The sequence below is a fragment of the Porites lutea genome, chromosome 6 (assembly GCF_958299795.1).
Source record: "Porites lutea chromosome 6, jaPorLute2.1, whole genome shotgun sequence".
Lineage (NCBI taxonomy): Eukaryota > Metazoa > Cnidaria > Anthozoa > Scleractinia > Poritidae > Porites > Porites lutea.
The window spans coordinates 18,556,428-18,580,425 of record NC_133206.1 but is presented as its reverse complement, the minus strand read 5'-3'; the positions used below and the strand labels follow the sequence as shown (position 1 = coordinate 18,580,425).

At 39.4% G+C, this 23,998-nt stretch overlaps 3 protein-coding genes across 4 annotated transcripts in view; all 3 read left to right on the top strand.

Annotated features, from left to right (window-relative positions):
• Positions 1 to 1,502: 1,502 nt before the first annotated feature.
• LOC140941975 (uncharacterized) lies at positions 1,503 to 10,784 on the top strand. The gene is made up of 8 exons (XM_073390973.1): positions 1,503 to 1,685; positions 3,660 to 3,739; positions 4,426 to 4,635; positions 5,349 to 5,429; positions 5,875 to 6,495; positions 6,922 to 7,613; positions 8,758 to 8,965; positions 9,454 to 10,784. Exons 1-8 carry the CDS (start codon positions 1,672 to 1,674, stop codon positions 10,482 to 10,484), a joined length of 2,937 nt encoding a protein of 978 aa, XP_073247074.1. The 5' UTR covers positions 1,503 to 1,671; the 3' UTR covers positions 10,485 to 10,784.
• A 1,973-nt stretch (positions 10,785 to 12,757) lies between these two features.
• On the top strand, positions 12,758 to 21,262 carry LOC140941974 (uncharacterized). Its single transcript, XM_073390971.1, has 6 exons — positions 12,758 to 13,098; positions 13,886 to 15,787; positions 16,591 to 16,650; positions 17,336 to 17,722; positions 18,393 to 18,599; positions 19,721 to 21,262. Exons 1-6 carry the CDS (start codon positions 13,032 to 13,034, stop codon positions 20,164 to 20,166), a joined length of 3,069 nt encoding a protein of 1,022 aa, XP_073247072.1. The 5' UTR covers positions 12,758 to 13,031; the 3' UTR covers positions 20,167 to 21,262.
• A 1,504-nt stretch (positions 21,263 to 22,766) lies between these two features.
• LOC140941086 (uncharacterized) overlaps positions 22,767 to 23,998 on the top strand; it is a 10,049-nt gene continuing 8,817 nt past the window's right edge. For both annotated transcript variants that reach the window (XM_073390053.1, XM_073390052.1), the window contains exons 1-2: positions 22,767 to 22,910; positions 23,904 to 23,980. In XM_073390053.1, coding sequence (XP_073246154.1) covers positions 23,926 to 23,980 — 55 coding nt within the window. In that variant the 5' untranslated portion in view covers positions 22,767 to 22,910; positions 23,904 to 23,925. The remainder of the gene's footprint in view (positions 22,911 to 23,903; positions 23,981 to 23,998) is intronic.

Genomic DNA, 23,998 nt, shown 5'->3' with positions numbered 1-23,998 from the left:
AAGCGAGGAAGTCGGATTATGGGCAGCAGGTAGGAGGCTAAATATCTCATTAACTGTTAGAAACAATTACAAGTTACTTTTTCAACGTGCTGCAACACTATAATGTAACACCTGTTGCTATGTTTACTTTGAAGCATTCATTGTTAAGGAAATATTTTTCTTAAGTAAGACTGTATACCTACAAAAAACGGTTTCACTTGAAATTAATACCATGGCAAAATTTTTCAAGCATCTTGACTTATTTTTTAAACTGTTTAGGAAAATTGCCGGCAGCTCTCACAACATTAAAAAGCAGTACTGAGTTTACTTTCTACAATTACGTCGTGGGTTGACACTTGAGGTCTGATTAACTAACCATCTCCCAAAGGAGTAAAGGTTTTTTTTAAAAAGCACGTAAGAGAAAAGGTAAACCTTTGTGACCATCCTGAACCTATTAGAGCGTCCCAGGAGTCATGGGTGTACATATGAAAGGATCAGGAGAAGGTCAAAGTTTTGCCTCGAAACAAAACAAATAGTAGCTTAGAAGCAAATTGTGCGTTATTCTGTTGACATGAAATACCGAAAATGATAACTATATTGCCTCATACTGTAAATACAGTCAACGCTCTCTAAGACGGACACCTTTGGGACCGGCACCACGTGTCCGTTTTACAGAGAGACAAATAAAGGGAGCAAAGAATGGCAGGGACCAACTCTAAGTGTCCGTTTTACGGAGGTGTCCGTCTTATAGAGGTGTCCGTTAACAGAGAGTCGACTGTAACTGCTCAATATCCGCTAAGTAAAAACCACAGGCAGCCAAAGACACACCGAAAATGAGAACTATACCTCATACTGCAAATAAGTGGTCGCTATCAGCTTAGTAAAACCACAGGCGACGGGTTTCACATACATGAGGCACACTTAAAAGGATCGGCGATCTTGCTCGTACAGCATGGATAATTAGAATTGTAAGATCTTTCCATTTAACAATCCCGTGCAACTTGAAATATTTTAGCACAGTCTAAATGCCAGAGCTGATCGCTACATGTGTGGTGTTTTTCTTAACTTCTCATTACTTCTAAGGTCAACAGAAATTGCCTACAATTGTGCTACCTATTTATGTTTTTGAAGGCGAGCGTACATAACCGATAATTTTATAAAAGAGTGAACAACATTAATGAAAAGAAAGTGATAAATGAGACAAAAAAATCTCGTGGCGAGAGAATTATAATTTATTCACTCTCATAACGTTGGACGGTAACCAAACTGTGCGAAACCATTTAACTTTGTTAACATAATTATACGCGCAAATACCCACTGAAAACATTCATTTTATTGATGACTTTCAACTTAAACAACAGGTACACTTGAGTCGGTTTTGACTCACTGGCTTAACTGATTTGAAATGATAAAACTCATCAACGCTTGTTAAAACCTCGTCTTGTGATTGGTCAGTTTGAAGGATGATCTCAACCTATATACCAATCTGAGTTAATATTTTTACACCAAAGGTGGAAATGACAATGGCGGCTCGCTAGGGAAACTTCCGCTGCTTAAAAATCTAGAAATGTCGTAGTTTTCCACTGCGGGATATTCACTTGCCAACAAGTGGAATTTTTTCTTTCTTGGGCTGCAGTTATTTTCAAACGCGGATATTTTCGTCACTGTTTGGTGTTGTAATATGTCAAACGTATGAATCTTTACAGGTAGGTTTTTATTTCCGTTCAATAACCCTTAGAATAAAGGTGGTCCGGAAAAACAATGCTACCCAAGCATACACTGTCAGGTTCAATTTTGATTCACATTGTTCGTAGACCAGAAAAACAAAGATGATATGTTAAATCGAGTTTGAATGTCCTCTGCGTCTACCTGAGCTAAAATTAACTTTTACTGACAATTAAGAACCAGTGGGTTATGACAGAAACTTAATTTCTTTTTAGGAAACTTACATCAACCTGGTAGTCGTGCTTCTTTGCCGTGTAAACATAAATCGAACGTTCGGCCAAGCATAATATTTCGCACTTTTTTAAACACCTCAATGCACTGTTTTTGCAAATCATATTCTTGGCCATACGAACGAAAGTGTGATAACTGAAACACCTCATAAAAACCACTCACAGAAAAATAAATATAACAAGGTTTAACAGGCTGTCTTGATTTTAGCAAATTGAAAATTCTTGAAGCGTTTGATAAGCACTTACATGAGAAGGATTTGTCCTCCTCCCTTTTTACATCTATATATGTTGTGTAAGGAAGTATATCTTTCTTCATGATGAAATTTTCCTCGCGATCTGGGGGTTAAACGACTTCAAAAGGAAGCCACCAGAAAGAAGAAGTTACGTTTGGATTAGAGTTATAAGGAGCCTTTTAATGCCAATATTGTGTTCAAGAACAAATTTCGGATATTTGCCGTTGAGATACTAAGAACGACGACACAAAAACTAAGTCCATGATCTCTGGTAGGTTTCGAGGAATGCATGTATAAGTGCAAGTTTGATTTAAGGGAGTCATTTACGGTTCTTTACTGCCAGTGTTTTCAATACTGAAAACGTCTTGCAGTTCAACCTCGGCAGAATTAAAGAGTTTGTCGCTCAATCAATCAATGTTCTAAAACAAGACGGAAGCAAGAGAACATCCTTCCCGTGCCGGAAACGATTACAATAATCCCCTATGATTCAGTGGGTTTGGAATATCCATGACCACGCTTGCCGGTCCACCAGGAACATATTTATGAGTATAACTATGTAAGGCCTTTAATATAACGTGCGATATAGCCCTTACAACAGGAGAAGAAGGGTATAGAATATTAAGCAAAACGAAATTCCTGATGAATTAATTTGAGGCTCGTTAATGATCATCTCAGTCCGAGATGGCCACTTTTGATTTCTGAAAAATGAGTCATTTCATGATGACAGTCTAATTTTTCAAGTCCTTATGAGGACCATAATTCGACTACCAATTAATTTAACATAATCTAGTAGCGTTCGATGTAGCATAACGGTGCATGGAGATGTACGAGTATGACTTAACCACAGAATTGCACGCTTGGACAAATACCAAGCCAACAGCACGATCCAGTGAACTGAATCAGGTTTACGGTTAGCTTGTACAAGACTCGATGAAAAGGCTGATCATGTACACGGATGGTCTGCCCACTTGTCTGGTTTTCAAGAGCGATCGCTTTAGCCTCTGTATGGGTATTTCCGACGAAATGGTCGAAGTCGCGACGGTTGCCATTGATGAAGCGACGATCTGAGAGATCTTAAAAAGTGACGATGGCATTGCCACTTCAATGAAGTTTGACAACGTTAACCGTGGAATGGCGGCTAAGAAACCTGTCAAAAGTGTGCTGCATATTCAGAGTTTTTGTTTGCCTATTTTCTCTTTTCCGTTGTCGTTGTTGTTGAGATAGCCAGTAGCGTTACAACGCAAAGTAATTCTTAATATGCGACGATGTCGCCCAAAACCGACAATTTGATGGCAATTGCGCGACGAAATCGACGTCCCCAGGAACTCATACAGAGGCTCACCGCCTGACGAAGGAGGAATTGCATTGTCATCGGTCAAAAATCCAATATTGGAGTAGTGAGGAAAGTCATAGGCTCGACTGGACTATTTTAAACTGTGGATCAATCGGTATGTATATCCGTCCTTGATAAACGTTGTTTTTATACTTGCAGATATCATATGGCCTCCGTTTCGGTGAAGCTTCTGTTTCTTGTCTCAGCTTTGTTACTACTGGAAGGTGCCTCTGCCCAAGGTAGGTCTTAGAGGCAATTTCGCTTTTGAGAACGGCATGTAAGAGCAACTAACGACACTCAAACAAGGCATATTTTGTTAATCTTTACTTATGATAAGTCAGTCATTAAGCCAGTCAGTCAATCAGTAAGTCAGTAACTCAGCTGGTCAGCCATTCACTCAGTCATTCAGTCAATCAGTCAGTCAGCCAACCCGTCCGCTAGCAGGTCAGTCAGACAGTCCGTCACAATCATCAAGTTGGTCAGTCAGCCAGTCAAATAGTCAGCCAGCCCGCCAGCCAACCAAGCAGCCAGCCAGTCATTCAGTCACTCAGTCAGTCGGTAAGTCAGTCAGTTATTCAATTAGTCTGTCATTCAGCCAACCAGCCAGTCAGTCAGTCTTTCAGTCGGACAGTCAGTCACTCGACCCAAGTCGTCTCCTTTGTCATTTTGTAAGTGAACTGTCTCAGGAGACTATTATGGCGTCCCGGCCAACGGGCCGATGAGATGGAGAGAGGATCTCCCCTTTTCCCTCTTTTCCATCTCCCCCCGCGCATCTTCCACGCGCTACCTTCATATTATAAGAGACAAACGGTGGGGGGGGGGGGGAGGGGAGGGGGGTTTTGGGGAGGGGACACTGGACATGCATTATAATTATTCCCATTGACACTTTGAGCCGATTTTTGTTTCAACAATGAAAATCTTGCAGAGTTTTACGAAGATGAGCCAACCCTCGAGCAGTACAGCCCGCTTTTGGGAGAAAATTTTATCACTTACCCTATGTTAGAGGAATATGGTGTCCCAACCGTGGAAGAATTTCCTGAGGAAGATCCAGATGACGAAGATGAGGATGATGAAAAGGAAGAAGCTTCTTTGGAAGCAGAACATAAAGACAAGAAGAACGGCGTAACTTATGCAGGTGGGAGCGTTTGCTTTGTTGTTTAAAACGGAGATGGGAGAGCTCCTTTGCCCACACATGGATTCAGATGAATGCAACCCATGAATCTAGTTTTGAAGCAAGTAGATTACACAGTTTTGGTAATTTTCAAGGCTTCATCTTTAGGGAGATGATGCGATGGATTTTGTGGTTTTAAGTGAAGAAGAAACTTAAACTTGCCTGGCGTCATCAAAGTTTAAGACCAAATGTCAACAAATGCCTATAGTGATGATCAAACAACAAAGAAGGCTTCTGCAGCAAGTGCTTGCTAGGTAAAGGTCTCCCACTGTGAGGTTTGACCGAGCTACATATCCTCTATGCCTTGTGCCTAAGCCCTTTACGCACAAGGGAACTTGAAAAACTTTTTTTGGTTTGCGCAAAAAGCCATGGCGAAGGTCAAATGGTCAAAATGTGACAGGTCAAAGGGTCGAAGTGTGTTGCGCGCTTCGAAATTCTTTCCCAAGTATGCTGTGAGCATAGCCTCGAGGAGGGAGCTACAGCTTTGTTTTGAACTAAGTCATTTTGCTACAAAACATTTTCCTACATATGTTTTATTTAGTCTTACCTGGCTAGTTTGGGAGTCAGCTTTAAAAACTATGGTTTCAGTAAGTTTCATAAGATATCTCTTTCAAACCTTTGCCATAGTATAAGAGTGGTCACTAAAGCAACTTCTTGCTATCTTTAATTTCTTTCAGACAACAAGCATGCACAAAAGATCCCCTCTACATCGAATTTTAAAAGCGACGCACGCAAAAAGCGGCAGCTCCCTCTTCAAGGTATCACAATGAAATCTGTTGAACATTTTCCGTACTCGCTATTTAAATAAATGAATGATGAAGAAAGCTAGAAACATATTAAGTTCCTTGACGAGCGAGTCATCCCATTAGTCACATAGAGCGTTTTCACTCACGTGGGCAGCATCTATGCCAATTTATTGAACCAAAAAAAACTTTTACATAAGAAAAGAGTTCAACCCCCCAGGCGATTTGTTTGGTACACCAAGATGGCCGCCGTTTCAATATTTTGGAACACCAATATGGCTCCCTTGACATGTGAAAACGCTCTATAGTTGTTGCAAAATACAGCGCATTTTATTTATAAGCCGACTCGTCCCTAAATTTGCTAAGTTTTTTACTAAATAAACCTGTTTAAGTGAGAAAGCGGATGTAGTCTTTCACCATTTTAAATCTCTTTTGCTGTTTTTTAATTCACTGTTTGTAGACGACCCAGTTGAAATTGCCCGTGAAAAGCTCCAACGTGCGGTTAAAGCTGCACAGGCACTGAGTGGCATAGAAAAGGAACTTGGATTAGAGCCCTCAACAATCGAGAACAAAACGGCAAAACTAGAAACCGAACTACAGAGCGAAGAGAAAAATTTCAAGAAATTGGCCGATGAAGCACAAGATCCAGCTAAGAGGGCGAAATTCAATAAGTTTGAAAAAGACGCCGACGAAGATGTGAAAAAGGCAGAAAATATTTTGAAACTGATTGTCAAGCTTGAAGCGGCTAAGTATTTAGCAAAGGAGCGCGCTCAAGAAGATCTCGAAAAAGCGGAAAAACGTAAAATGGCTTCTATGCCTCAAGCAGTCCTCGGACAACCCCTATCCTACCCACCTCAAGTTGCAGGTTACTTAGGAGGAATTCAACAGCCTGTTTATCAACCAGCAATGCAGTCATACACGGCAAGTTATCAACCACAAATGTTTCAAGGGACGAGCCCCAATATGGCTTCTGCACCTAACAGCCTGTTGTCGCCGGCTGGCTTAACTGTTCCATCTAAAACGGCGCCTGTTTATCAGCCTACATATGCAGATAATGCGGAGATACAGAAAGTCAATTCAGGTATGTTTCTATACATTAAAATTATATCATTTACCACACTGCTGTGTAGTTTTATCGGATTAATTAGAAATGCCATGTAATGAAAAAGACAAATTTCAAGAATTTTTTTCCTGAATCATTCCAAACTAAAGCCAAGGTGAACGAAAAAACAGGCCCAAAGACTTGAAGAAAGTGCGAATCTTTTCACTGGGAAAGGCGCTCGAGAATGCTTGCATTAATCTGTTATCTTGAAAATAAGAAGCGCCGCGCATCTGTTGTAAGAAACTTAAGACGTGATTCTAAATCTCTAAGGTGTCAACTTATCCATCTTTTCTTTTCTGAGCGGTACCTGTGTTTGTGTCCTTGTTTGGTGTCACTTCTTAAAACACAAAAAACACTGTGTATTATTTGTCTTATCCTTCAAAATTTAATATATTTCTTCTCCAGTTGAACAAACAGAAGCGACTGCTTCAGTGCTTCCAGCACAAACCAGTTCTCAACAGACATTTGGATCAGTAGCACCAGTGTCAACTAAGGTCGCTAGCTACTCCTCCGAAGAAGGAAATGCCAACAACAAAAATTTGGAGGTTAATGACCTGCCAAGTCCGTCGGCCCCTAATGGGCCTCTAGCAATCCAACCCCCAAACACACCCAGTACACAGTCTAGTGTGCATGCTCCATCTAGTAACGACGTCAAAGTACCACAACCGCATACTAAACCACAAAAGACAAACGAAGGAGTAGCATCGGAAATGGTACCCTCGTCAGTAAGTCAAGCTCCTGAACCTGCTAAACCAGCTTTGCCTGTTCGACCTGTCGCACCAGTTCCGCCGGTCGCACCTCCGACGCATACGGTCGCATCACTTTTTGGGCAATCAAACGGTCTCATGTCACAGTCAGCGCCATTGACTGCATCATACAACCCGAGTATTTCAGCACCAAACACAGGTCCAATGTCAAGATATTTCTATTCCTACTCTAATTCACCAGGTCTGTTTGCACCTCCGTCATTTTATCAACCGTTTCCGCAAACACCACCCCAGGCTGCTGCTTCTCCAACGACGCCCAAGAAACTGGACGACAAGCTGGGACCGTCAGATGCAAAACCCGAGGTGGCGCCTATTTCTGCTCCTTACAATGTAAGTATATAAGACTAAACACACCTTCAATCCGTTGTTCACAGACAATTTGCTTGAAGGAAAGGAAACAGAAGATAGTTAACGACACACACTTCCAGGTTCTCGTGAATAATCGAAGGTAGCATTTATAAACTATGACACTTATTGCAGTAGATGTATTCTTGCTCTAAGTACAATCCTTTCCCTCATTGAGGCTGTCTGGAGTGTATGGGTGGTGCTGAAAGCCACAGCGGGCGGTCTCTAATCATATAAGTAATTAACAAAATCGGACGACCACGTAGCGGGAGGCCGATTTATGTAATCACGAGTATGATTTCAGACCGAATTGGACGACACGAAGTTCTGTTACCAAATATTAACAACTATATCAAAATATGTGATATTTTAGGTTTTTTAAAACTTAAAACACAAGAAATTCCGAGAGTCTTTTTGCTAGCAGTGAAAAGAGCCATTTGAGTGCGCGCGTGCGTTGGCGCGTACTGTCCTATTACACCGTCCTATTAGTGCTGAAATCAGGAGAGTTGATAACCAATCAGATTTGAGAATTTTGTTATAGTTATGATTTTCCCCAAATTGGAGGTAAATATTCTGTTAGGTACACTGAAACCACTGGATTTCTAGACGTAGTTCTTGGCACTGAACTGGAATTAGCTTGGATTTGCGCCAACTTAGAGGAATATCACCAGAAAAACTTGCATCCTCCACTATAGTCTCAATGGCAAACTGCAGAATATTCAGTTTTGCACGAAAAAGTACGAACCCCCCCCTGTTAATTACTTTATGTATGATACGTTTGTTACGAAATTCTTGACAATCTTTAAAAAGCAGATGCAAAATATAAAAGTACGCAAAACAAGTGGATAAGCATTCACCTCCAAGTACCATGTTGGTGTATTCTGCCCTCATCTTGAAAAGGAAGTGTATCTTTTTTTTGCTCAGACTCTTCCACCGAGCTTTGTGTATACCAATTAAGAATTTATTTAATTCAGTCATGTGCCCGTTAAAAGTAACTAATTTTCTCCACCATTTTCTTCCTTGTTAATTGTTAATTTCTGAGTTGTTTGATTACACACTCAAAGCAAATGAAAGCAATATTCCACTGTTTGGAATGGATCAATAAAGGCTTTATACTTATTTTTCTTAGGGTCGTCTACAGACTCCGTTAGCTCCCAGTTCTACAAGCTTTGAACCCTCTCGTCCAGTTGCTTACGCTGGTCAGCAGGAGCTGCCAGGAGCTTATCCCACCGCGCCATTTTACCCATGGAATACTCAGGCTTTCCCGTCAAGCAACCCACAGGACAACTGGAATACGCCGTCTTATTTCCCAGCATCAGCTCCATATCAAGCTCCAGGTGCAGAACACGGCTAACAATTTTTGTTTGTTAAAGATCATATTGATTCTTGAAAATTTCTATTCTTATCCGTGGTTGCCGCTCTTGGGTATAAGTAGCACCCTCGTTGGGTGGAGGGATACTTATTAGTATGTTCTTAAACATCTACACAAGGGTTCCTTTAAGCTTTTAATCAACTCAGTTCCTTGATAGAGCATTTTAAGCTCCGTTCCCAAAACACATTGGTTAGTGGTCCCAGTTATAGGCCACTTTATTACTTATATCCCTGAAGTAGCAAAGAAAAGAAGAGAGAGAGAGAGAGAGAGAGAGAGAGAGAGAGAGAGAGAGAGAGAGAGAGAGAGAGAGAGAGAGAGAGAGAGAGAGAGAGAGAGAGAGAGAGAGAGGAATAAAGGACACGGGATTCTGTATCTAGCTTTGAAGTGCTCCATATTTGTTGTTCGCCGTCGAGCAAGCTGGAAATTAAAATCAGTTTTTTTGTTTTGTTTTAGTTAATCCACTGTTAGCAGAGGCATACAGAAAACTTCATGACACAGAACGCGCTAGCTTGGCCATGTCTAAGATTGAAGAAGCTATTGGTCTGTCGCCTAGTTCAGTGCGGCACATTATTGATGACGTCGAGTCACAGGCTAAACAGGAAGAGGCTCAGTACGAGGACGACATGAGCAAAGAAAAGGCTGATATCAACAAAGAGAAGGGACTTCTTCAAAGTGATAACGCCACTGAGCCCGAGGAGGCAAAGAAAAAGATTGCAGAGGACGAAGCGAAGCTAAGAGACGACATCCAGAAAGAAAATGGTGCAAAACTTGAGGTTGACAAGATTAAGAAAATTGAGAAAATCTTGACCATCATCGAGGCAGCAAAGTATTCAGCTATGCAACGAGCAAAGAATAAGATGAAAAAGCTGAGAATTAGGGATGATGGAACTGAAAATGAGGAAATTCGAAAGCGCGATCTAGAAGATCTTGAAAAGGACATCAGACGACGGAGAAGGAACGAGATAAATATTTGGCTCAAGGGATCGAGGAATCACATTGACACAAGTCACTTTTTACGAAACCATATTGGTAGATTAAGATTAAAAAAGCAGGAAGAAGAAAATTCAAGATGGAATTCTGAAAACAAAAACCTTTCAGAGCATTCTCAAGATGGAAATCTAGGCAAATCTGCAGTTGATGACGTAACAAGCGAAGGCAAATTACGCAAATTAAGATTTTTTAAAACACTCGTCTCCAACGAGAGGCTTGATTCTGGAAACAAATTTGCAGTGGAAAAGAAGACTGATATTTCTGAAAAACCAGAGCAATCTGCCAACACATTCATCATGGCTAAATTACTTCAAAAGATGGACAAAATATTTAAAATTCAAGAGGACATTTTGAAATTCCTTAAAGCTGAGCACGAGATACATGATCTTCAAAAGAAACCGGAAGCGAAAAGGTGGCGACGAAGTCTGCATCATTCAAAACACCACAAGAATGTTCATGAGGAATTCACAAGAAGGAAGAGAAAAGCAAACTAAGCGCTTATATTTTTAACGAAATGTTTGCTTGATTCAGACTATTGTTCATTCGTAACAAACGAACGTTACTTTTTCCACAAATAGTATGAACTTGTGGGTGAACGCAGGCGTTGTTAATACGGGTTTCCAGAGAATTCTGTTCCCCCAACATTCGTATTTCCTGCAACGTGCCAGCACAATTGCTTTGAAAAAGCATTGTTAAACATAGGCTAACTTTACTTTAAGAGTGAAAATTTTAAAAGGAAGCTGCCTAGATAAACCGTGATAAATCTTGACCTTCCTAGGCGAAAGACTAACACCAACATTAAGTAGCTAATGATCTGATCTTACCAAATAAGAAGTCTCAACCTGAGTAAGCTTCTATAAAATTAATAATGATATTATAATGATACTACTACTAATAATAATACTTTCATATTCCTTTAGTCATAAGGTGGCTAAACATTCGTAACTTAAAAGAATGATATTTTTTTGGCCATATGCATAATAGCCGTGCAGCTACTCAAGAAATCACACAAGTGCGTTGGCGCATTCTTCATTGATAGTGGTGTTATTATTAATAAGGGTATGTTTTTGAGGTAGAGAAATCTACCATTTGGAGAAGGCGACAAGAAGTAAATGAAATGTAAATATGTAAATTTTGATACTGCATTTAATAAATGTTTTGTCTGATAAACGGTGCTGTTTGGCCGACAACTTTCGCTGCTTTGAGTATTAAAACAACCTTGCTGGAAGGCAAGGTAACAGGAGCAACAGGTAATGTATGGATTCCTTTGATAGATCAGGAGTTGGCGATATATCTGCACCAAGAAAGATGATAGGCACGAGTTAACCCCTCAAATACAACTTTTCCCGAAATGGTGACAGGTTTAGTTATTCTTTTGTCTTACTGATAACTTGCCCTCAATGCCTTGTTTTTCGGAATTCTGCAGATGTGATTGAGGCAAAAAGGGCAAGTTAACATAAGCGTACAAGAGAGGTTATGGGCCCTTTGCTTAAAGAAACGGTTATATGGCTCAACAAAACCTTGCTGGATGGCAAGGTTGTAAAAGGGCTACGTGTATATTTATTTTCAGGTCATCTCTCAATGACAGTAGGTCTCTTACATACTGTTACAAGATAGCCCAAAACGATGGTTTCAAGAATTAATGTCAACTTTTTGAGGTTTTTTCCCGGTAACTGACGTCAGTGAGATTTGACTAAAAGCCATAAACACAAAATTTTAGATAATTTCGAGATCACATTGCCAGCTAAAATAGCTTTAAAGAGTTTACCAAGGAAATAAGTGTACTATCGGGTGGCTCAAATCGTTTGACATATTTGCATAATTTGGTCTTTGCTAATCTATGGTGGCCCGCTAACACCATAGCAATTTTGTACCTTTTTTGGTAAAATTTTGATACTTTCTGCTCTTTTTTCTCTTTTCTTTTTAATTGTATTCTTTTGTTCAATTAACGTTATGTTTATTTCACGTTGTTTCAGTTAACTTTTTTCATTTACAATACTGGACTTCTTTTTCATTTCATTTCTCTTACGTTTTAAGTTTGGTTACATTTTTTCTTTTTTGTTCATATCACCCTTTTTTCTTTTGTATTTTAACAATTTATCTGAAACAGTCTTTTTTCAATTTGCAAATAAAACAATAATAATAAAAAAATCCAAACGTTGTGGCCCAGTAACGCCATAGACCACAATACATCGCGAGTAATGACTGATATCCAATGGGCGCCCCCGGCCGTCAGGGAGCACTCAAGATGGCTACCAGGATAAAACCCGGATAAGAGCCTCAGACTGGAAGGAAAATTTTGAACTAGATAAAAATCTCAAAGAGCAGGTTCAGGTTAGCCGTAACCTGCAGCAACCAGAAATAGTGGATTTGATGAGAGTCATATATACCATGTCGCCTGGGAACCTGAGGACTCTATATATCCACCCGTGTCCATCATTTTGGGATCACTTACACCGACTACTCTGTTGATATAGACTAACATCATCAGTGCAAATCTTTTAGTGAAAATTAATATTTGAATGAGTATCATTTTGTTATCAATGGGCTCACACTTAGCCTCGCTTTGAAACAGAGGCTTGGGGCAGCCCAGTACAATTAACGGAATGCAAGGCTGTTATGTACGGTCATGCCTAATGAAGCATGTGACAACCAAGTCTTGTGGTGAATTTTCTACCTGTGATTTTTGCAAAGGAGACAGGTGTTCCATTTTCACACCAAAATGAACATAACAATTTCGGAAGAGAATACATACCACTAAATCCATCAGATGTTCGGAACTTACCTAGAAAATAGACTTGAGTCTTCCGCGTTTGAGCTTAGGAAAATCATTCGTATAAAAGATTACAGATCCCGACCTGTGAATCCAAATATCTCAAATGGACCAAGTCAATAATGGATTGTTATGAAAGCGATTGAGGCTTTCTTTGATGAAGGATTTCTACTCTAATTAATTGAGTAACTGAGCACTGTTTCAGTTAACTGTTCCAACCGTGGAGTTATTGACTGGTTTTGAAGTCAACAACACTCTGTTTAGAAGTATGGCCCATGACGTTTGGTTGTTTAGGAGAAGTCTTATCGCTTGCCTTTTTCTAAGCATTTTCATAGGTTTGTATTATTTTGTTTTAGCCTGCTAGATTTGCTTGATAGAGTCGATAGCAAATGTTTTAAGCTCTTTTGTTTAATCAAAACGTCGATAAAGCTATCCATTCCTTGGAAATTAAGCTTAGAAAAGTATAATATTCATTTATTTGTTTTCCAAGTACTTTGACAAATTTAATTTAGTAGGAGAAGACAAAAACAAAACTCAGTGAATTCCTGGGGTAGAAAAACACCTTTGGAGCTTTATTACTGAGGAAGACGGTGCAACCGCAATTATAACTTATCTTCTGAGTAAAAAGTCACCATATCGCTCATTGATTGATATCTTCACCCTCTTCTCTCGTTAAAGGTGAATTTAATAGAATTCATGGATTAACAGGTTGAAAGAAACGCAACACTGAGCTTGTCTGGCCTGGAACGCAGTTAAAGAAAATTTAGCCTGCCGTTCTTTTCTCAGCTTTTGCTTGCTGCTATCTTTATCACATATCAAGCTACTTTGGTTCTGGAACCATATATTACAAATGCAGGTTACTCTTTGCACACTCAATGACAGCAGGGGACCAGCCGTTATAACTAATGTTTTAGAGAGAGGGAGGGGTTGGTACTTTTAAAAGCAATATTTAAAAGCAAAAGCCTGCCTTAAATTCCCCGTAAACTTAACTTCCACACGGTCGCTTACTTGAGCAAAGCCGTGAAAAGGATTCGCAATAAATACTTGAAAAATGACAGTGTTAAGAACCATCTGTCAAAGAAAATTTTATTGAAAATAACTTTCATTTATTATATTTACCAGGATCTGCTAAAGGCACAAATACAACCGCCGTCGCTCCAAATCGAGTGTCTTTGTCTGATGCCAAGGTATCTGCAAGTAAACATGTCCCTTCTCAAGCATCACATCACTTGATTAAGAAAGGTTGGACAAAAGCTGGACAAATAAAACAGAATATCATCATGAATGTTAAAAAGAAGTCAAGCAGAACTCATGTGCATCCACGACGGAAGAGAACCAAGTTAAAAAAGACGCATAAAAATCAGGTATCTAAGAAGGCTCTAATTGAAAGAAACCAGCCGACTGATGCCTACAGAAGACGGATTCAGGTATTGGACGGTTACTTTGTCCATCGTCAAAATATTGAGGAACCGTCCCTATCAGAAGGAAATTTCCAAAGAAGCAAAGAATGGCTTCAGTCTGCACTTTCGTTAAATGAATTACACCATGAGGAGTCAAACACTGAGATGCATTTTCAGAAAGCGGGAAGTGAATTCCTGACGACACAAAATCGGCAAATACCTTCACATTTTCTTGATTGGTCGAGAAAGGGTTTTAGGAACGGTGAAGTGAAGTCGGTTGAGAACCAGTCGCAGAGATTATATGAAGTTCAAGGACCTTCAAGTTCTGAAACATACGATGAAAATTCAGAGGAAGGTCAGAATATTGTAAACGCAGCTTCTATTGCCCAAAGATCCAACGAATCTCAAGCTATTGCATCAATTAAATCTCTAAATTATCAAAGAGAGAAAGTTAGTAATGGAGTTTTCCAAAACTTTCCATCAACGAGCAGTGCATTTGGTTCAAAACAAAGCTATCGCTACAAATTCATAAGCTCACTTATCAAACCACAGCTCGCGGGCATTTTGGCCGATCTTAAATATCTGGACGCTCGTCGTCATCGTGTCAATCCGGTAGATTTAAAAGCGTTAAATAGTGACTTCCGGTCTCATGAATTAACGACTGAGAAAGAGATTAAAGAGAATAAAGTTGGAGAATATTTAAATGAACGGGAAAATGCCAATGACATGCAAAAAGAAAGACAAAACACCACAAAGAAATCTGAACCGCAATATCATGCTAATGACATGTTCATATTGGGTGCCCCTAATCGTTCAACGTATTTACATGATTTGTTCTTAGCTAATCCAATGCCAATAAATCATTCCTCTGGCTCGGAATTTGTGCTTGGAAAATACAAAGAACATGGACATTTGCGACCTACTATGCGATGGAAAAAGTTGCAAACTTCACTGAAATTTAAAAATCAGTTCAGAAACCTCCACGTATCAGAATATCAGGAGCACGTCCATAATCAAACATCAAAGAAAGTCGGAGCACCTCCTCATGTGCACAGGTTTAAAGAAACAGCAACTGAAAATCACTCCGGATCATTTAATAAAGGGTTCGATAGATTTCGTGGACCCGGATTCCAAGAACCTGTGTACTCAGGAGAGGGTTGGAAATCGAATAGAAATGGTTCAAAATCTGATACAAGAGTTGGCACTCCACCTATCGATGAAACTGTTCGAAAGTTAAAACCTACATCTCGCGGGACGCTCCAGTCATTGAAAGATAAAAGTATGTCGCACACCGCAGAGAAAAGTAATGAAGATGGCTCTAGTATAATAAACTTAAGTGGTGAGATGAGCAGTTCCAGTACTCAAAGAATTCGTCCTTTGTCTTATTTTAGACCCACTGCTGGTCAAGCGTTTCCAAAGGTAACAACAGTGTCCAGCTATAGAAGGACAACTATTTCTCACGAGGAGTCTGGATCGAACACCGATTTCGAATCGTGGACTGTTAGCAGTGGAGAAGGATCTGTTTATTCAGGCAGCGGCGAAGATGAAGCGTTTTTGAATAAATACTATAATCATTATAAGCCGGAACCGAGGCCATTATCGTCAACACGGAAAACCCTTACAGGTAATCATTAATCCTTCATAAAAGGTGGGGCAGTGCAGCCAGAGACCAAGAGAAATGGGGGGCGGGGTTACGACAGGCAGGAGAGGAAAGAGCGGAAAAGGGACCTCTAAAAGGGCAGAAAGCAGGAGACTGATAGAGAGAAATTACGCAACAATACTTCATATTTCGCAATCGAAAAAGGGCTATTCTACCTAAACTGACACTAATGAAAATTGTTCACTTTTGGGGTTTAATTTCTGTTGTGAAAGTTGAAAATGTTTCTGGCTAGTTTTGCTTTGGTAATAGTTATGTTGCTATGTGATTTTGCAACAACTAAACTAACCTGGCCTGAAATAAGTCTTACTTTGCAGTTCTCAGTCATCACAAACCTTAAATCAAATTGGAAATGTACTATTTCTGAAATCTTTTTACCCATCATTTAACCTTTCTATAATACTTTGTCAGTTTTTTCCGCGCAAGCAAATGGCCATTCTTTGAAATGAATAGTGATTAAGTTCTACGAAGTAACAACTTCTTAGAAAAAAAGGAAGTGTACACAACGAGGTCGACCGCTTGAAGGCGAAGCTGGGGCCACCAGAGACAAACCACTCTGACAAACTTCAGTTCTGTAAAGTTGCTTGTTTGTACTGCAAACAGAGCAGTCTTTGTAAACGTAACTTCACTGCGAGCTACTGTACAATATCACGAGCACATGTAAAATCTACCATCCTATTGGATAACAACTATCACGTGACGTTACAAGTTCCTCTGTTTCTTCTCGATAACATTTAGTCGAGTATTTTCTTTTTGTCTTTACTAATCAGGAATTCTCGGCTTGACAGACAAAGAAACGGAAGCAAAATGTGAGAAACTGGGTAAAACAGGTAACTGTTGCATCATAATGTGTTTGAGCTGAGCTTTTATGGGGGCTGTGTCAGGGCTGTTTCTAGTTTTGCCCCAAGTAAGGGAATCCAAGATAGTCTTGGATTTTGGATTCCGGATTCCAATTGTTAGTGGGATTCCGGATTCCCTGAACAGTATTCCGTATTTCAAAGCCCGGGATTCCGGATTTCACAAGCAAAAATTTCCTGTATTCTGGATTCCGCAAGCAAAAATTCTCGGATTCCGGAATCCGTTTTCCCATACAAGGGGAGACTAATTCATTTTGTTAATAATGTCAACTAAGCGTTCACCCTGGAACTTGAGAAATTACATGTTAATGACAAAACCACAGCTTCGAGTCAAACAAAATTGTCTCCCAAGCATCATATCAAACGTTACAAACAACAAAAGTGAAGTTTGAGAAAACTGTCAGGCTATCAAGTTTTCAAAAACCACCATTGCAATCCGTTTCACTCTTCTTCAAGTTTATCCATCCGTACCTCTCTTTATATTTACTAAGTTATTATTACCTTCTTTTAAATTTTTGAGGGGTTATTTTTATGTTTCACTCAATTTGGAGGCAGTTGCCACCGTTCGAATTTTGATAAATTTCGTGGCACAGCTCCTTTTAGGAGATAAACCCCCATAATATTGACAGGTAACTCTTTCTAAATTCTCTTTTTGTAGACTATAAAAAGGAATGTCCGAACGGATGGCTTCAATTCGAGCAGTTTTGCTACTTGTTCGTACCACACCCAGTAAGGAAATGGGATGAGTTTCCTCCAAAATGCAATGAAGAGAATGCACTTCTAGCCATGCCAAAAACAGACAAACAACTCGGTTTTCTGCAGGACAAAATATTGTCCTCAAAATACAAAATGAAGTATTTCTACATTGGTCTAAAGAAAAGGGATGGAGCTTGGAGATGGATCGATGACATGCCATATACACGTGATGTAAACGTGACAGATGAGCTTGGTAAAAAGAACTGTAGCGCACTTTCCAAAGACAGTGAAATGCACATGGTCACGTGTGATGAACCAAAAGCTGGATATGTCTGCGAACTCAGAACAGGTACTGTTACTTATTTGCTACAAAGACATTGTTTACTCTATTAAGTACTTGAATTAGCTGGTAACGTTTAAGGCAAACCTAGTCTATGATCCAGGAACTAGTGTTTAATCTGTTTTTGTAGCGTTAGGCCATAGTCATGAACGTCAAAACACCCAGTTCATGAAAAAGTTCCCCAGGACGAGTTTATGGCGAAATATGACTTATTTTTCTAGAGACGACTCTTAACTCGAGGACTCGTGGATGGCCAAATGTTAAATTTTATTTCACAAAACAATTTGCGATTGGCAGTTGATCACTCTTAGTAATACATGCATTCTGTTCGGTTAACATTGTAGTTTCTAGATTTAATTTTTTCGCGGCTGTAAATTAGATACTTATCGACAAAATGTTTTTTCAGCAAGTCATTTATTGCAATATTCATTTTAGAAATCGTTTTCAAGTTAATTCCGGCTGGTAAAAGTTGAAAACAGATATTTTACGCTGCAATTTAGCCATGAGAATGAAGTGATTCTTCTTCCCTACTTTTCTGAGGAGATAAAGTTAACTATGAAGAGTGTAGTTGGTGGGTACGAGAGTGAAATGTTGTCTTTTTGTTTGATGAATGTCCTGTCCCCAAAAATATGCAAAAAGTATACACTTTACTTTTCGTTGCTGTTCTTGTCTTCTGTAGGAGTGAAGGCGATGCCAATTCTTGCTTTAGGAGATAGTTTAACAAGTGGTTTCCATAGCGAAGATAAGAACCACACGCCTTACGCCAAGACTCTAGAGTACCTCTTGAACAAAGACGTGCACAGGTGCTATACCCTGACGACGGTTGCTAGGGATCGTATTGAAGCCTCTGAAATATCTGCGTTACTTCAAAATCACTTACAAAACTGTAAGGTTCAAACTGCACCTACACCTCTGTTTTAGCAATAACTGCCTATTTATATTGGTCTGTTTCACGTGTAGCCTCCCACGTACACGATCCTAGGGCTTTTTCGAGGGTCACGTGACACGCGGATGAACACGTGATGGAACCTTCAGAACGTTTGCGTTGGAGGCTATATCCCGTGTGATATTTACTACCAATAAAGACTGTCTGTATGTTAGGGTGCGTTCGATTGGGAAATCCCGATTTAGATTTTGAAAATCTAAATCCGGATTTCCCAATCGAACGCGAAATCCGAAAACGGATTTCACCTCCGAGAAATCCGTCCTCAGGGTGGATTTCAATTAAGAAATCCAAATCTGGATTTTTTGGATTTCCCTTTTTCTCGTTCGATTGGGAAATCCGAAAAAAGGATTTGCTAACCTGTTTTCGTGAATTAAATTATCTTGTCTTAATTATGCGTACGCATAATTAGCACAAGATAGTCCACTGTTCATGAGAACAGTCTAGCAAATCCTTTTTCGGATTTCCCAATCGAACGAGAAAAAGGGAAATCCAAAAAATCCAGATTTGGATTTCTTAATTGAAATCCACCCTGAGGACGGATTTCTCGGAGGTGAAATCCGTTTTAGGATTTCACGTTCGATTGGGAAATCCGGATTTACATTTTGAAAATCTAAATCCGGATTTCCCAATCGAACGCACCCTTAGCATGTCTCATAGGATCTGTCTTACGGTGGCTGTGGTAACCCTTAATGACATGATCATAGAATGTTCACCAATATTCGGGCAAGGTACTCAGTGCATCCACCTACCAATCAGGAGCCGCAAACTGAAAATTACCGAAAACTCGGCAAGCCAACCTCTCTTAGCGATCGTTTTGGCTCACAAGTATAATTCGCTATCACGACTATTTAAGACCTATCTAAGATCATGTAATGAATATAAGGGACAGGGTCAGAGTTAACCTGATATTAACAGGTGCTAGGAATTTTAGTTCTTTAAATTGTCCTGCAAGCGAGGCAACATATTAAAATAATTTGCAGTTACCTGTATGCAGTCTTTTACCTGGCTTTAAGGACGATAAGAGTGACCATGAACTTTGCTTTTTCCCATGCCATCTATAGCCAGTTCCAGGTACGCTTGGGTCATAATTCTTGCTGGTACAAACGACATTCTCCATAACAGCGGTCACAGCAGCAATAAGGCCTGGGACACAGCAGTGCACAACATCATTAATCTCCATATCATGTCGCACCGTTTTGGCGCAAAATCGGTGGCGGTTACCATTCCAGAAATGGACTGCGAGGAATCAGACAAACCACCTTGCCAGCACGCGCGTCTGGAACGACAATACATAAACGAAAAGATAAGGCATTATGCTAGAACTAACGAATTCACGATCCTTTGTGACTTGGCGACAAAATTGCCGCGGTATTCTTTAAAGAACGAGGAGAGAAACCAGTTTTGGGAGGAGGATTTACACATGAAACCAGCAGGATATGAAAGAATGGCAGAAATAATATACAGAGATCTTTTAGTACACATTGACGATGAAGAGAGCCTCAAGTAGCAAAGAGTGGAAATGCAGAAGGACACCTTATACTCATTTGCATCCGGCATCGATTAACAATAGAATAATATAGCAGCACAAATAAGCAGCTCACCCTTGACCTTGCACCAAAGTTGTGTCTTGATCAATAAATTAGTGCGTTGTTTTTATTGGTCAGTAAGTTCAAATAATAGGAATTCTATTGAACTTTGTGCAATGTCAAGTCCAAAATATATAACAAAGATAAGAAGTCTGACGGACTTATTGTAAGCTTCATAGCCATGATGCATCTTACTGACTGTGACTGAAATCATGAAGGTAGATTAGGCGGTTAACCAAATGCCCCTTGAAAGACAAAAAAAGGGCGTTAATTGAAACACTTCAAGACTGATGTAAGTAAAACATCATCAATTAATGCTTTTTACACATTTAAAATTATGCACAGTTAGAATGAGCAGATAACACGTTCACTTTTTTTTGGAAGGTCAGAGTATTAGTCCATGTTTTTCTTCAAATACATTTTCATGAAAATTTGCCCTGGCTTGTTTTATATTAGAATGGTAAGTTTTTGTTCGACTAGACCCCTCTTAGCGAATATCCGTTGGATCTCCAGCAGCACCAAATCATAGTGACACGGCCCCTTGCAGCTTGTTATTTTAGCGCAAAATATTTACTAGTATTGGTAACAATCTATGAAAATAACATACCAATGGTTTTTATTAGTTAAGAATTGTGGAAAAGTGATTAATAAGTACCATATCTACCATTCCTGAACGAATTAAAGTTTTGGAGAAAGTTCACTTTTGAGCAAAGGGGAAAAACATAGTAGACGGAGAAGGAGCTTTCCGGAGCAGGAATAAAACAAACAATAACAGCAAAGTCAAGCCACATATTAAGGCCTCCTGCTGGGAAAGTTGCGGAAATAGAGCCCAGTTTGTAGGCGAAAGCAAAAAAAAATAATGTAAAATTCGATTTAAGAAACGCTAGTACGTACAATATTTTATTTATCATTTTAAGTATTTATTTAGCCCATCTCTTAAAATTGAGGATTGTTGCAGATGTAGTGCTCCAAATTGCATGTAAAGTAATATTAAAAGTGGACTAGTATTTAATAAAGAAAATACAAAGGAACTCATTGTTTTATAAGTACTGTCTTTGAATCTGTTAAAAATAGCCCGAGTTTTTCTCCCCCCAAAATAATGAAAACAAGCCGGATTTTTTAAGCCGTTCAAGAAACTGCGTCTTTTGTTTTAAACTCGATAAAACATAATTACAAAGTTTTTAAAAGTTCATTTAAGGTATGGTCGATATTAAACAAGACAGGGAGACTCCCAATCTAGTGTTATACTATGTCAGGACTGAATGTTATGGCATTTTCGGTCTTAGGATTTTTTTTGTTACCTGGTCGTATAAAATTTAGCTTCCTCGAAGCGAAAGCAATAATACACACAGAAACAGCCATCACTGGTCCTGAGAAGATAATATTATTTCTCTCAAAGCACAACAGGATTATAGTGAAACTGCTTACTTAAAGTTGTTGAGAACAATTTATGGAATGATAGAGCCTGCATGCATGTTTTCACTGAGTTTGCTCCACTCAGCCTCTACCCTTTAAGTACATGTTACAATCGGTACTTTGGTCATGTTTCTGTGGGTACATCCTGACATGGCTGGCATCCCATCCAGGGGAAAAGGGAATACTCCCAGATACTTCATGCTACAGAGTCTGTTATAAGCTTTTGTGATGCCTTGTTGAGGTCGACTCAGTGTCAAGTTAAACCTCAAAATGGTCGTTTGGTTTACAAGTTCCAGATCTAATTTAAATGGATTTATTCACTGGCATGGGAGATTTTGATATTAAGCAATAAAAACTCTTTCAATTCAGCTATTTCATGTGGAGAAGGTTTTTAAAGTATATTTTTAAAAAATGCGAATGATTGGATTTTTTTGACCGATTCGATTTGCTTTGCTTTCGACCACCTCAAACCACACTACATGTCACAGTGTCCTGGACCTGCAGTCCCTGGTGTGCTTTAATTTGGGGGTACTAAGGATAGGCAAAGTAATTTGAAGGTACCTATTTCAATTAATTTGAACGGTTAAAGAACTATATAAAAGAAGGGTGAAGTAGTATCTCACGTACAAACTGTCTGATCTTTTTAAAATTAAAAAAAAAAACAAAAAACAAAAAAAACCAGGTTCATTGAAAGAACGAGCGCCTGACGCTCACTGGAGCTTTACAGATGCAAAGTGAGCGTTGAAAGGCTTCCTTGTGATCAGGCGTCCCTACCGATGGATATGTCAAATTTTTCTTTCTCTCTCTCTTTCTCTCCTAGTATCTGAATTACTAATAGCAGATACTAGCAGATACTCTTTGGGCTGTCTGATTTCAGTATTAAAGATAAAGCTAGATGGGCTTTGACATTTGCAGTTTGCTATACGCACATCCTGGATGGAATACACATTGCTGTTATCAATTCGTTTAGCATGGTGCTAAGTATGTTGACTATTTGTCGTTGTTTTGTGCTAACTCCCTTATCTCTCAGGTGTTGCATTGACAGCAGTACAGTTTGGACCAAAACTACCTGACTCCTCGGCAGGTGGGATTGGTGAAATGTTTAAACGCATGACATCACAAATATCCTCTCGAGGCTGTATTTTCACCAAGAAAACGAGAAACGCGTCCAAAAACACAAATTAATTGTTATGGCCTAGTCGTGGATTTAAAAAATAAGTGGCAAATCAAGTAAAGCCTTGGACTAAAGGTTAGTGCGTCTCCTCTAAATATTACGGTAAATGTTTTCTGAAAATTACTCTTGTTTCTTCTGAACTATCACTTGTGCAGAAGCGAAAATTCAAGGTTCTTTTAAGACTGTAAGTCGTTTGGTCTGCGTTTGCTTTTAGGAACTTTGTCCTTTTAAACCCACAGCTTGGTTTATGAAAAAAAATATTGAGTTTGTCGATAAAATTCCTTATCGATTGCGAAGTTTCACATTGCTCTTCGCACCCGCAAACGCACGGCAATTTAATATGCATGAATGATCAGAGTTGGTTTGAGGACCGGAATTTTGGCATCTGTGGTATATAAAAAGTAATCGTAACCCACTTTAAAGAGGTGTACCCTCTATTGAGTATGGCTATTTGCTGATTGTCTCTTTATGAAGTGATCCCTTCTGTATTGTCAGTGTTCTGCGACATTTCATTCTCTAATTTCATCCTAACAGCCTATAAACGCCAGACAGTCATGCACTGAAGCAACTTGCCCAGATTATCATTTCGAGCAGTCCGTTCCACAGGAAAAGTACGCTTTCGAACACTCTGCTAACAAGTCTACAACTAACTCTTATATCCTTTTATAGGAGGGATAGAGGGTAAAGGAAATTCGTGTGGAAAACCACAAACAACGCACACTAAGCCCATGTGATATATCGGGAGTGACTATCATAAACGTTTAAGGCAAATGCCCTCTATTGGCCAAAGCGGGAAATATATCGTAATATTCTTTAAACTTATCTTTTGTTTTTTGCATGAGCTGCAGGTGCAGTGTATGCAAATTTTGAGAGGCTTACGCTGCACCCGTGCAAAGATATTGCAAAAGCTGAGTTTACGTGAAGCGACAAACCAAACCGGAAGTAGTATTAAGGTATTTTTCGCTTTGGCCAATAGAGAATGTCTGTTTGTCACTCCATTTTCTTTTTAAGTGACGGTATTCTATTCTTATCCATCGCAACTCACTGTACTTATTGACCATCTAACAGATCCTGTCGCAAGACATCAAGAATGTCTAAACTGACTGCATTCTTCTTAGTTTGGAGCTGCAGTTTTTGTTATGCAGGTATGTTAGGGGAATTGC